Source organism: Stegodyphus dumicola, chromosome 6 (assembly GCF_044657685.1).
Source record: "Stegodyphus dumicola isolate Sdum_Otavi_A_Nest chromosome 6, ASM4465768v1".
NCBI classification, from domain to species: Eukaryota; Metazoa; Arthropoda; class Arachnida; order Araneae; family Eresidae; genus Stegodyphus; species Stegodyphus dumicola.
The window spans coordinates 64626103-64640758 of record NC_140773.1 but is presented as its reverse complement, the minus strand read 5'-3'; the positions used below and the strand labels follow the sequence as shown (position 1 = coordinate 64640758).

General features: G+C 35.0%; 1 protein-coding gene across 15 annotated transcripts in view; it reads right to left on the bottom strand.

The window, feature by feature from the left end:
* Window positions 1–14656, bottom strand: part of LOC118205064 (DNA-directed RNA polymerase I subunit RPA2-like) — a 233168-nt gene that overhangs the window by 41532 nt on the left and 176980 nt on the right. For all 15 annotated transcript variants that reach the window (XM_085818432.1, XM_085818443.1, XM_085818441.1 and 12 more), the window contains one exon: window positions 5852–6017. In XM_085818432.1, the coding sequence (XP_085674558.1) occupies window positions 5852–6017 (166 nt within the window). The remainder of the gene's footprint in view (window positions 1–5851; window positions 6018–14656) is intronic.

The following is a 14656-nucleotide window of genomic DNA, read 5'->3' as shown; positions in this document are numbered from 1 at the left end:
ATAGTAAACAACGAAATACATAAATGTTCATTTAAACAACAGACTTTAAAAAGTTTACAGAGATATAACAAACATATGATTTTAATTAATTGTTGTTAAAAGAAAGAAAGTTGTTGTTGTCAACAAATGCTGAGCTATGATGCTACCAGCCCATGGACTATTATAATTTCTGCACAAAATCATTACAATAATTTTAAGAAGCTTACACTCCCTTACCATATTATGCATTGTTTTAAAAAAACGGTAATTATATTTCTTCGTCATGTTCAATCAATTAATTTTTCATTCACATATTAAAAAGCCGTTTGCTTTCTCTTTGAGAGAAAGAACGTTTATAATAAACTACAGTACTCTTCAATGAAAGCAACTGATATTATATGCAGTTCATAATTTACAAACTACATATAATATCAATTGCTTGCATTAAAGAGTACTATAATTTATTATTTACAAACTGCATATAATAACAAGTTATTCAAAATTCAAATAAATTCATACCAGAAATAAAAAATTTACTCTTTGTTCTAATAATTAATTTTTTTTAAATATTATTGATCCATACAACAGTACCTGCTGCATGATCTGTTTACTCATCAATGAAAGCATAGAAAATACACATTTACAAACTTCATATATTATCAACTTATTTAAATTTCCAATAAATGCATATGAGAAATAAAAAGTATTCATTGTTCTAATAATTAAAATTTTGTCTATAATATTATTGTTCCATACAACAGTACCTGCTGCATGATCTTTTTAATTAAACTATTAACCCATAATTCATTAAAATTCCTTGACTATGTTCAAGGAAGTTTGATTTTTCATAACCAGATGCAATACTCAATTATGGAAAAACATTACTATAAAATAATTCTTCAAACCTTAGTTCAACTATCCTGGATATCTGGATATCCAGGATAATATTATATCTACAATTAGATATTATAAACTATGAAATAAAATTAAATAAACATCTATAACTCAAAACTATGAAAACAAAGCGCTAACAAAACTTCTTTGAATGAAAGAGAAAAAGAGAACTGATCTAGTGAAAAACCAAACAGCTAACTTATAAAATTACCCCTGACCTTCAGAAAATCACTCCAATAATATCTTAGTTGATAAACAAACCTCCCTCCCCCCGCAAGAAAAAAAAAAAAAAAAAAAAAAAAAAAAAAAAAAAAACAGAGAAACACAGGAAATGAAACACAGATGTGGATCCACCTTTCTATTGTTAATGAGCTGACTGGAGAGCTGCAGAAAATGTTAGATATTAATTACTTTGCTTGCCGATAGATGGCAGTGCCTGTAACTTGACTAGCTAGACAAGTGCACGGTATTTGTGCTGCGACACACTCTCGTCGCTTGCCGCCAACCATGTAGCATCAATTGCTCACTTATGTATAAAGTAATCTAATTTAATCTTATAAATAAACAGTAATTTATCTATGTTTGACAAGTAAAAATATATAAAATGGTGTCAGAGTAAACCTTGCTTACGAATTTAATGTATAAATTGCTATTTTAAGGATTACGTGCATTTGAAAAACTTGGAATCAAAAATGACGCATAACCTGCCCACGTTGTCACCGTTTGACGCTGGATCGAACCCTTCTGAAACTTGGAGACACTGGAAGGAAGACTTCGAGGACTATATCTAGGCATTAAGATATAGCCAAGTCGGAAAGCACAAAAACTGCGCTTTTTCGACATGTTTGTGGTGACGAATTAAAAAAGCAATATCGATTGTTTGATTTGAAGCCAGAAGCGGGCAGCAGTAAAGTGTCCTTGAAACAAGTGCTACAAGAATTCGACAAATATTTTGCAGATTATCAGAATGAGATTTATGCATCATTCAAGTTTCTCGAAATAAAGCAAGAGAAAGGAGAGAAATTCACGGACTTTTACTCAAGGCTACGATGTGCAATACTAGATTGCAACTATGGGCAAGCGCAAGATAGAATGCTCCATGATAAAATAGTGCAAGGCATCTCAGATAAAGCATTACAAGAACGGCTAATACGAGAGACAAATAGAGCGAAAAAGATGCTCCAGAATATCATCAGTGAATGCAAGGCAGCGGAACATAGCAAAGCACAAGCCACTGAAATGAACGAGAACAAAATCTGCGTAGACGCTCTCAGAAAAAAACAAACATAGATCAAAATCCCGCACAGATAACGCAAGTAAAAGAGTGCAAGCGATTTGGAAGAAAACATGAGCCAAAGAAGTGCGCTGCGTTCGGAATGGTCTGCCGAAAGTGCGGTGGGAAAAATCACTGGGCGAAATTGTGTCGCGCCAAACCAAAACAGAGAGTGCACGCCATTGAACATACGGAAGATAGCGACTCAGAGTTTATTTACCTAGGGGAAGTAAACGAGGCGCGGTTTTGACGCGGTGGATTCAAATAAAGCATCAGTCTGGTACCAAAAGATCACTGTAAATAAGAACGAAGTGAACTTCAAATTAGATACTGGAGCTCAAGTTAACATTATACCCAAGAGTGAATTGTTAAAGTGGAGTGAGAGACCAATAATTAAGAAAAATAAACAACCAGTACTGGATTATAGTGACAACCAAGTACCAATACTAGGTGAGTACTATCTTACATGTAAAACTAAAAAATTGACAAAAACTCAAATTTCTAGTAACCACTCTGGAATCATCTCCTATTTTGGGTCTTCAGGCTTGCCAAGACTTGGGTCTGTTTGAAAAAGTGTTTCATGTCAAGCAGGAAAAGAAACAAAATGAAGAGACACCAGAGCAAGTGATAAAGGAATTTGCAGATGTGTTTACTGGTGTGGGAAAACTAAATCGCACAGTAAAGATAAAAATAAAAGAAAATGTCACACCTCATGTTGCAGCACCACGTAAAGTGCCACTTGCTTTGCATGAAAAAGTAAAGCAGAAGCTAAACAGAATGGTTGAAACTGGCATCATAACGAAAGTTGATGAGCCTACAGAATGGGTGAGCAACATGGTTGTGATAAATACGCCAAAGAAATTGAGAATTTGTTTAGATCCAAGGCAGCTTAATGAGGCTATTCAAAGACCTCATTTGCCAATCCCTACAGCAGAAGCCCTTATGACAAAACTCCAAGGATGTAAAATATTTACCATTTTGGATGCCAAGAATGGATTTTGGCAACTACCGCTTGATGAGGAGTCATCATACTTGACAACATTTACAATGCCCTGGGAAAGATTCAGATTTTTGGTTCTTCCTTTTGGTCTGAACAATGCACCTGAGGAATTTCAACGGGCCATGGAGGAGATTTTTAGCAATGAGAACGAGATAAATCCATATTTTGATGATTTAGCCCTAGGATCGTCATCTGTTGAAGAACATTGCAAGTTGTTGCGGAAGACACTTACGATAGCCAGATAATCAACCTGTGGCTTTTGGATCAGCATCATTGACAGAAGCGCAGCAAAGGTATGCACAGATTGAAAAAGAACTCTTAACAGTTGTATATGGGTTAGAACATTTTAACCACTATACGTACGGAAGACATGTAACAGTGCAGACTGATCACAAACCATTACTAGGCCTTATGATACAATCTTACCTCCTCTTCAGCGCATGCTCCTCAAACTGAACAGGTATTATTTGAAATTGGAATATGTCCCAGGAAAAGAATTGCTAATTGCTAATAGCACAGTCAAGTGTTGACACCTTCAATCAAGAACCTACTGTTAATGTAAGTCTATTAACACAAGCCTCTCCAACAAAATGGCAGGAATTTGTAAAAATGACAGAAAAGGACCCGGAATTGCAAGATGTGTTATTTCATATCAAAACTGGATGGCCAGAAAGAAGCAAAACAAGGCCAGCAGCACAAACTTACTGGCATTGCAAAGAAGAGCTTTATACAACAAAGGATGGACTAATTTGTCAAGGACAACAACTAGTTGTGCCAGATATTATGAAAATATATATATATAGATATATGAAATATACTAGATATTATGAAAAAACTGCATGTGTCTCACAAAGGTACAGTTTCTAGTAAAGCTAGAGAATATTTTTACTGGACGAACATCAACAAAGATGTGGAAGAATATGTTTCTAAATGTGCGATATGTCAGAAATAACAACAGGCTAATCAGAAAGAAGTTCTTTTAGACTGTGATCTACCAGAAAGACCCAGGCAAAAAGTTGCCTGTGATTTCTTTTACCTGAAAGGACAACAATATCTGTTAATGATAGACTACTTTTCAAAATATGTAGAGCTGAAACCACATAAAAGTATAACTGCTCAAACTGTAATGACTGCTATGAAGTCTATTTTTGCAACACATTGAATACCAGAGAAGCTCATCACTGATGGGGGACCACCATACAACTCGGAAGCACTGCAGAAATTTCTTGAAGAATGGGGTGTTATGCATAACATCACATCACCACATTTTCCTAGAGCAAATGGGCAAACTGAAAGATCTATCCAAACTCTCAAGAAGTCTCTGAGCAAAGCTGCAGAAGAAGGAAAAGACTTGTATATTGTTTTGCTAGATTATAGAATTCAACCTGCAAAAGATTTGCCATCCCCGGCTGAATTATTAATGGGAAGAAGACTGAGATCTTTTCTGCCATGACATCCAGCTTCCAAAACTTCATGAAAATGATAAAGTGTGGTTTAAATGGAAAATTAAAGAGCCTTGGAAACAGGGTATGATCATGAAGACAGGTCCTCAACCAAGATCGTAGTCATAAAAGCGAATGATGGAACTGTGTACAGGAGAAATCAACATCAGATTCGTAAAGACAAGTCTACGTCTGAAATGACAGAGTGGAACAGAACAGCAGAAGATTTGTTTGGACTTGATCAATCAACACTGGATCAACCTGTTCTTGTAGATAATGATAGGCAGGATCCACCTAAGGAACAGAAAAGTGATTCTACTAAACATTCTCAAATTCCAGGAAATGTGTCAACTGAATCAAGTAGAAATAGAATAAAACCTCTTCAATATAGAGACAATTAGGAATAACTTTAATAGAAAAATTCTACTTTATTTATAGACTAATTATGGAATTTAATGAACTGTTCAGAACTCTAAAATATCAGTTTAATTAGTAAGTCACAATTTTTAAAGATTTAAGTGAGTCATCAGGTATGTAATTTTGCTATGTTCTCTAAAGTCAACTGTTAAGTAAGAATTTAAGGTCAAAATGTTTTCTTAAGTTAACTGCCAACCATGTAGCATCAATGTCTCTCTTATGTATAAAGTAATCTAATTTAATCTTATAAATAAACAGTAATTTATCTATGTTTGACGAGTCAACATATATAACAAAAAACAAAGATACAGTTGTTGGTCTGGCCCTAGTTTTTCAATGATCCCACTCTGGGAACACCTGATATTCCCTGTTTGGTTTCAAGGTGAAAGTTTAAAACTAGTATAGAATAAGGAGATTGGCATACAGCCAAGTAACGGTCTTTGAAAACTAAACATGCCTAACTGGTTTGTATTGTGCTGCCATCTAGTATAAATAGAGGAGATTCAGAGTAACCTATACTAACCTATACATCTTTTTTCATTCAATTTTCTGCACGTACAGAAGGAATCTTTTAGGTGGGCCCAGACCGGGCACACTGTGCCACAAAGGGTTAAACAGAGATTTGACTGTTGTGATAAACATGATTGCTTAAACTGTTTTCCTAAATTTCTCTATACTTAACTAATTAGCCTAGAAGCTTACATTCATAATACTGATGAAGGGAAATAATTCCTGAAAAGTTTTTCATCAGATTAAAGTAGAATATTGTTAACATATGTACATAATTAAACAACAAGCAAAGAATGCATCAAAATAAATACTGCAGTAACAATATAGAACACATACTTTCATACAATATGTTATGGCTACTTTTTTACTTTCAGTTGGCAGTTTTCTTCCATCTACTAGAGAGGCAGGAGAGACACCCAGAAATTTTACTGATTCAACACGGGCAGCTTTTTTACCCTCATATTTTTTATAAATCCAAATATCTGTTTTTGTTGAATGCACACTGAAAGTAAATATTATTATAAAAAATATTTAATATAAATATATAAATACATGATAAATGAGAGTTTTTAATTTGCATTTATATAAAAAAATTTCTGTTTCTTATCTAAAACATTAAACACTTCTTTACTTTAAATACAAAACACAGCAACAACAAAAAAGAATGGAAAATAGCTCTTTATACACTGCTCATTAATCACACATAAAAGACCACTATAAATTTAACTATTAAAAACATTAAATACAGAAAAAAAAATAGGAGACAAAAAGGAAAGTTAATCTTTCATATATTGATCATCACTTACATATGAAAGACGGCAACAGGTTTAAAAACATAAACAAATTAGAACAGATAATTTACGAAATAGTGTATAACAATACTTCCCAAACTCTACTTTGTGATGCATTGCAATTTTTATAGCACTAAAAGTATTCCAGCACTTTCGTAGAAACAAACAGTTGATAAGTTGGTTCTATGATAAAAAGAACATTAAAACACCATACAAATCACTACTTTTGAAATGCACCTAACTTAGCTTGAAAATTACTTTCAAGGAGAAAACATTCATAAGCTTGTGTGGATTTGAGGACATGAGTTAAATTTTTATTTCAATTCATTTCTGCAAAACGAAATCCTGTAGAGTTAATATGAAACAATACACTAAAGAAAAAATTCAACAGCAAAAAACTTAATGACTTGTGATTATCATTCAAAAATGAAATAACATCACTTTGTGCAAAACTGAGTTTTTAGCATTCTCTGTGACCAAAAGCAATTATCGAAACAAAAATCAATGCAAAACAGCAAATTAAGTGGGAGTGTCTAATTCTAAAATTTTACATGTTTCTGAAACTGAAATATGTGTTCTCATTATTTTTTAATTTAATAAACGTAACTGTATCAACAACACACTATTAGATAGGCCTATGTTCTGACTTGAGGCCCCATGAAAAATTTCTGAAACACCAGACCTGCAGTGAATAAGGCATCAAATTAAAGTCAGTTTCATTCATCATTAAAAAACTTAATTTATTAACTCTAGCTCTCTAAAGACAGTCAGGGGATTTATCGCCTCATCTTAATTTCTATCAGAGGAAGATTTAAAAAACTTTTTTATTGGTTCATCAACCTAAGAATTTACACAGCTTGTGTAAAAACAAAAACAATCAATGCAACTTGCAGGAATAACAGAAACAAAAGCTTAAATTAAAATGCAAGCATACTAACAGCCAAAAGTACAGGAAAAAGTGTACTTTTGAGGTTTGATGGTTCACAAAACTATTTCGTTTTGAAGTAATATAGATAATTTAATAAGAATACACTGCATTTGAGTTTATTCAATTACCTGTATTCTATTAAATTTAAAGTTAAATAACCAGGAAAAAAAAAAAAAAAAAGCACAACTTGCTTAGGTTTATATAAAATAGATTCCTTTCATTTCAGAGTAACCAATGAGCATAAAAATTTATACAGCCAAAATGGGTATAATCTTATTTTAACAGTGAGTCTTCAAGTCATAATATTCAGTTAATGATGTCATGCACTGAAGCTTAGAGAAAGGCATGTGTTAGTATGTAATGAAATTTCTAAAATGTTTTTCCCCTCCCAATGTGTGTGTTTTTTAATTTATTGAGTTTTTAAAACATAATAAAATCAATGTAAATTACAAATATTATTAAGTAAATAAGGTTACAGTTAAAAAGAAGTCAGAAGAGAAATTGGTAGAAAGTTTAAAAAAAGTGGCATTTCTAAATTTTTGAAGAAGTGTAAGAACAGTCAGCTACTACAAAGCCAGAATGGTAAAAGTAGAAAAAGATGCACACCATAAAGTGATGAAGGAAGAATTAAGAGATTGCGCCTATGCGATAGAAGAAATTCAACTAGGTGTGTACAAGAAATGCCGCAATTCAATGCAAGCTCCTGCAGACAGCAGGAATTTCATGTAAATGGTAAAGTTTGACAACGAAAGCCATTAAAGGATGAGAAGATCAAACTGCACTAAAACATATTTGAACCGACCAGACGAAAAATGGTGTAAAGTATATAAAACAAAGAATTAGAGAAGACTTACATTAAAACGTGTTAGTGTCATGATCTCGGGTTGCATGACATCAAATGATGTGAGCAGAATGTGTGCAATTAATGAGAATATAAATGCCCAAAAATATGAAAAAGAAGTACTTGAGTCCAAACTGGGCACAGCATTAGCAATGTCCTCTCGTGTTGCAAACCGCCTACCACGTATTGGTTACTTAATCTTGGGAATGAGATCAAAGTCGCAGGTTGAAAGGTCAGGAGAGTACGGTGGGTGCTCCAATTCTTCCCATCTCCAACGTCGGAGTAGCCGCAACACTCTGCTTTATGTGGTCATGCATTGTCGTTCAGAATAATTGCACTGTCCACAAGATCCGGACACTTATCCCGAACGCCACGTCGTACCTGTCGCAACAGGAAGTCCCTGTAGCACTGTGCGATCACTGATCTGCCATTAGGAACAAAGTCGCAAACAATGATACCCCTCGCGCCATACGCGACGATCACCACCAATTTGACTGAGGAAGGATTCTGACGCTAGCTCATTATGCAATATCCTGTGGACGGTGCATTTCTCGATGCCACTTGACCTCTCTAACTTCAGTAATGTCCATCATCTGTCTTCATCCATGAGGTGCTCGATGACGGCACGTGCCAAGTCGGTCCGCACACTCACCAGTGGTTCCGAACATTACTTATTACTGGTTGACACATGTCCTTGCTAAAACTTTCCTACCCACCATGCTACTGTACGATATGGTAGGGCATTATTCCCAAGGGCTTCTACTAATTCATTGTGACATTCCATCGCATTTCCCAGAGAACGGCTATTTTGATGTAAGTGCGCTGTTCAACACGGGTTACTTCCATCTTGCATGGTACTCACCAACTGACTGATTTCAGAGCCCTTGCTACCACAGAGCCATCTGTTGTTCTGCATACACACTATGCCTGCAGAACTTCCACACGAAACATATACGTTTTTTTCGATCTATTCCCATATCTACAAGACAAAAATAGTTGCCATGACTTTTGCCCCAACCTCGTAATAAAAGTAGCATGTAGCTTAAAAGAGTGTGTCTTGTGAAATAATTACCCACTAAAGGATACACGACAGCCGGCAATGATGGATGTGTGATTTAAAAAAAAAATGTGCATATTGCAGTCCTAAAAAGGAATTAGGGGATTCCCTGAAGATGGCTCAAGGTAAAGCTTTTATAATCATTTTTTTCTTTTGGAAGATCATGGAGCAGCTAGTAAGAGTTAATAGCGCAGAATAGAGCTCTAATGGAGAGACTTCAGTTATTACTCCACAGATGGACAATTCGAAACTTTTGGTTCAGTTTGAAAAATACAACGAACACGAAGAACAGTTTGATTCATTTCTAGAGAGATTCAAAAGTTATTTAGATATACAAAATGTTCCATAGGACAAGCATGGGAAAGTAGTGATTTGCAGTTTGTCCGGAAAAATGCATAGTTTCTTAAAAAAAAACTTGCTGGCACCTGATAATCCTTTCGATACAGATTATAAAGTGTTAAAAACAACATTGAGAAATCATTTAAATACTAAGCCACTTATAATTCCTAGCAGACGTGTTTTTAAATCGAAAGCAGCTCAAGGGGGAAACAATTAGTGTGTATATGGCAGAGTTAAGGTCACTTGCCATACCGTGTGCTTACAATCAGAACATGTTAAATAGGATGTTGCAGGATGTATTTGTTAGTGGGCTTAGATAGGGCTATTCTGGATAGAATTTTTGAGCAGTATAATATCAGTTTAAATGATACTTTAAAAATATCAATTTAGCAATGGAAAAAGCTCTAAAAGGTGCAAATGAAATAATTGAGAAACCAGTAAAATTAAGGAATTCAGTGCCAGGAATGAATGTAAATCTAAGTCAGTCGCTCCAAAACAAAAGTTTGAAAAACAAAACTTTGCAGCTAAGAGTGCTAAAGGCAAATTGTGTTCGCAATGTGCGGGGACTGACCATGATAGAAATTCTTGTAAATTTAAGACAAGTATCTGCAGATTTTATAAGAAAATTGGGCACATTGAAAGGGCATGCTACAATGCTAAAAACGCTGAAAAAATGAAAGTGAAACAAAAGCAGTTAGATGTAGGAAATGAAAACACAGTTCCTATAAACAGCATACATTCCAGTGAGGTGAAAAATAGGAAACTGCCTGCCCATAATGGTCCAAGTGAACATAGAAGGAAAACCTGTACCTATGGAATTGGATACAGAGGGTGCAGTATCCGTAATGAGTTTACAAAATTTCCGGAAAATTTTGAGAAAGAAAATTAAAAATACAAGTCTGGTATTTAAAACATATAATGGAAAAAAACTGATAATTTTAGGATTTACTACAGTTAAGGTAGAATATAAAGGTCAAAATAAAAACTTAAATCTTTACATTGTTAAAGAAAACTTTGATACAATATTTGGTAGAGAATGGCTTTCAGAAATAAATTTAGATTGGACCTCTTCTGTCTCTCAAAACAGTAGTTTAAATAAATTATTGGAACAATATAAGGATATTTTTGACAGAAAAATAGGAGAGATAAAAAATTATGAGGTTCAACTTGAAATGAAACCAAATGTTTCACCAAAATTTTGTAGAGCTAGGTAAGTACCGTTTGCGTTAAAGGGCCAGATGGATGAAGAAATTGATCGCTTAAAAAAAGAGGGTATAATTGAAAAGGTTGAAACTTCAGAATAGGCAACTCCGATAGTACCAGTAGTTAAGCTGGACGGCTTTATACAACTTTGTGCCAACTACTCAGTGACAGTAAACAAAAATATTTGTTACGCATCAACACCCTTTGCTGACCATAGAGGAAATATTTTCATGTTTGATCGGGGAAAAGCATTTTTCAAAAATTGATTTTAAACATGCTTATTTACAAATGAAAGTACACCCTGAGACTCAAAAATTGCTAACAATAAACACACAGAAGGGATTATATAAGAGATTAATGTTCGGGCTAAATGCAGTGCCGGCAATCTGGCAACGGTATGTAGATGGACTATTCGACGGAATAGAAGGGTGTAAGGTCTTCATAGATGATGCGCGGATAACAGGGGCGGATGATGAGACACATTTAAATACTTTAAAAAATTTCTTCGAGAAATGTAAAACTTATGGACTGAAATTAAATTTAGAGGAAAGTAAATTTTTTCAGCATAAGATAAAACTTTTAGATCATAAATTTCATGCTAATGATTTATATAAAACTGATGAAAAAATATTAGGGATTGATCAGTTGCCAGCATCACTAGTGGGGTTAGGTGCGGTACTTTGTCACAAACTTACTGATGGAACAGAAAGGCCAATTGTATATGCTTCAAGAACAGACTGAAAAAGAGAAAAAATATTCTCAAACTGATAAAGCTTTGTCAATCATTTGGGGAATAAAAATTTTTTTTTTCTGTAGTTAAAAAGCAGAAAATTTACATTAATTACAGATCATAAACCTCTTGTTGCAATTTTCCGCTCAAAGAAAGGCATGCCAGTTTTGGCAGCGACAAGACTCCTACATTACGCTTTGGCTTTACAGTCATCAGCAACAAGACTCCTACATTATGCTTTGGTTTTACAGTCATTCCAATTCGATATTATTTACCGTAAAACAAACGAGCATGGTAATGTTTTCTATCACGATTGCCGACGAACTCAGAGCAGCTGTCTGTTCAGGATGATGTAATTATTTTTCAATTACAGCAGATTGAATCTCTTCCAATCACAGCCAGAGATTTGGCTAAAGAAACTGAAATAGATGCTGAACTTAGACCTCTGCTATGAATACTACAAAGCGGCGGTGAATTGAAAGGAAGGGAGATGGAGTACAGTCTCCAAGATGGCTGTATAATGTATGGTCAACGCATTTGTATTCCAAAATGATACGGTGAGAATGTTTTGAAAGAGTTGCACCACAGACACTTAGGGACTGTAAAGATGAAAGCAATTGCTAGATCTTACGTATTTTGGAAAGGTATAGATAACGATATCAAAAATACTTCTAAAAACTGTTCTGAATGTGCAAAACATAAAATAGATCTTCCTAAGGTAAAAGTTCATCATTGGGAGTACCTGAGCGCTCCAATGGAACATATTCACATCGATTATGCAGGACCTATTTCTGAGCATATGTTTTTGATAATCGTCGATGCTCACTCAAAATAGCTAGAAGCCTATCCAATGAAAACAAGCTCGACTTTCAAAACAATAGAATGTTTACGGAACTTTTTTGCACGATTCGGATTACCAATATTGTTAGTGAGTGATAACGGGCCACATTTCACTTCATATGAGTTTAAGATTTTTCAACAGAGTAACGGAATCAAACACAAACTACAGCACCATTTAAACCATTTAGTAACGGGCAGGCTGAACGGTACGTGTTTACAGTAAAACAATCTTTAAGAAGAATGCAAAATTATCCAGGAACTTTGAGACAAAAACCCAGTACATTTTTTATGCAATATAGGAAAGCTCCGAATTTAACCACTCTGCAGAGCCCTGCAATGCTAATACTGAAGAGGGAAATTCGAACAAGAACAGATTTATTGAGACCAGATCTTAAAAGGAGGATGGAAGACAGAGTTCGAAAAGGAACCTACGAGTTTGCACACCGAGGATTTAGAGTAGGAGAAAGAGCGGCAGTAAGAAATTGCCACCAAGGTGATAGACGACGGACATTTGGAACAGTCCAATCCAAGGATGGGCAGCTTCATTACACCATAAATGTTGATGGTCAGCTATGGCGACGACATGTCGATCAGATGCGTGATGGAGGAACCGTAACAGATGAGGGGTTCATATATCCACCTCCAGCTCTTGTGATTTTCAAAGAGCCTGATAAGAGTGGACTTTCAGAACCATCCAAAGGTGGCAGTCACCAGGCAGATGAGTCTGTGTCGTCCTCCTGAGCCCAACGTTGTACCAGATGTTCCATCCACCGGACCTGCTGCTCATACAACCAGGTTACCAAAGAAACCAGCAGTGCCACAACCTTTGCGTCAGTCCAGTAGAATTCGATGTCCCCCAGATAGACTGCAGTTATGATAAAGGGGGAGGGAAGTGGTATATCATAATCGGACTTTCAGCTGGCACAGCGTCAGGCATCGAAGCGCACGCAGTAATAAGAAAAAGGACTGGTATGCGATCAGCTGTAGATATAAGTGTGTATGCGAGTGATGATATATTTTGTATATATAATAAAAGTAGCATGTAGTTTAAAAGAGTGTGTCTTGTGAAATAATTACCCACTAAAGGATATACGACGTATTCCACACATGGAATGTTCTGGGAATAGCCCAAACTTTTATTTTTGCCGCCAATTAGGTAGGCAGAAACAACTCAACAAACGAAAGCAAAAATTCATTCTTGGTTTCACATTATAAAAATAGCAGAACCTAAATAATTGGTTCCATGAGAAGGAATTGCAAAGCCATGATTAACACTAAAGGCTACCCAATTAAGTGTTAAATGACATGGTGAGAATTTCCGTACATTTTATTTGCTTCGATTTATAATTTCTGCTCTTACAGAAAATCTTTCATAAATATTATTGTATTGCATTCTTGATTAAATTAACTCACCGTTTACATATAATTTTACAGCATTACTATGGGAAAAAAAAATAAATAAAGGATGTTGTGAGGCATCAAGCTTAAGAAATATACTTTACCTAAAAGGCTGGATATTTTTTGCCTCTTGTGTACTTTAAGTATGAGAGTTACAAGACAAAGTAGAAATAAAGTTTTGCCTCGATCCCTCAACTTACATAAGCAAATATGGCTAAAGCCAATTCTAATAATTACAAAACTGGGAGAAAATAGTATCGAGACGTTCAACGATCTCTGCCAAAATTCTGTTCTTATAATATACAAGGCATTTCATATTGAATGGGACAAAAAAAAAAAAAAAAAAAAAAGCATACCCATGAATGCTGTACTTTATTTAGATAAATCAAATTCACAGTGAGAATGTAGTCAACCAAGTTTCTATAGCTATTTCATGTGTACTCTTCCAGTGACATAGCAAATATCTATGCAGTAATCCAGCTCCTGCAACACTCATGATAAAATAGCCTTTGCTAATAATTCGAGAAGTTCAGTTATCTACAGCTTCAGTTGCTGTACATCCTGGGAAAATGGAGGCATGAACACTTTATCTTTAACAAGAAAAATCACAAAGGTTAGATTTGGAGATCTCAGTGGCTAACAAAGCAATGGCATATTGTTTCACCCAACACAGTCAACCCAACGATGGAGTAGACTAACATTTAAGTACTGGCATACATTTTTATGCCAGTGTGGAGGAGCACCATCTTGCAGCAGAATAAAGTCGGAACCGCTTCCTTCAACTGAGGAAACAACCATTCTGATAGTATATCTTGATAAATGCAGCCATTAATCAATTTTTCCATGAAAGAAAGGGGGACCAAGAATACAAATGTTGGAATGGCAAAGAAAACGTTCACCTCTGGAGAATCACACTCATTATGGCATGTGGATTTTCCATGCCCACAAATCATTAAATTATGGCGATTAACTTTGCAAGAAACTTGAAAAGTGGCTTCATTCATAAATATAAGT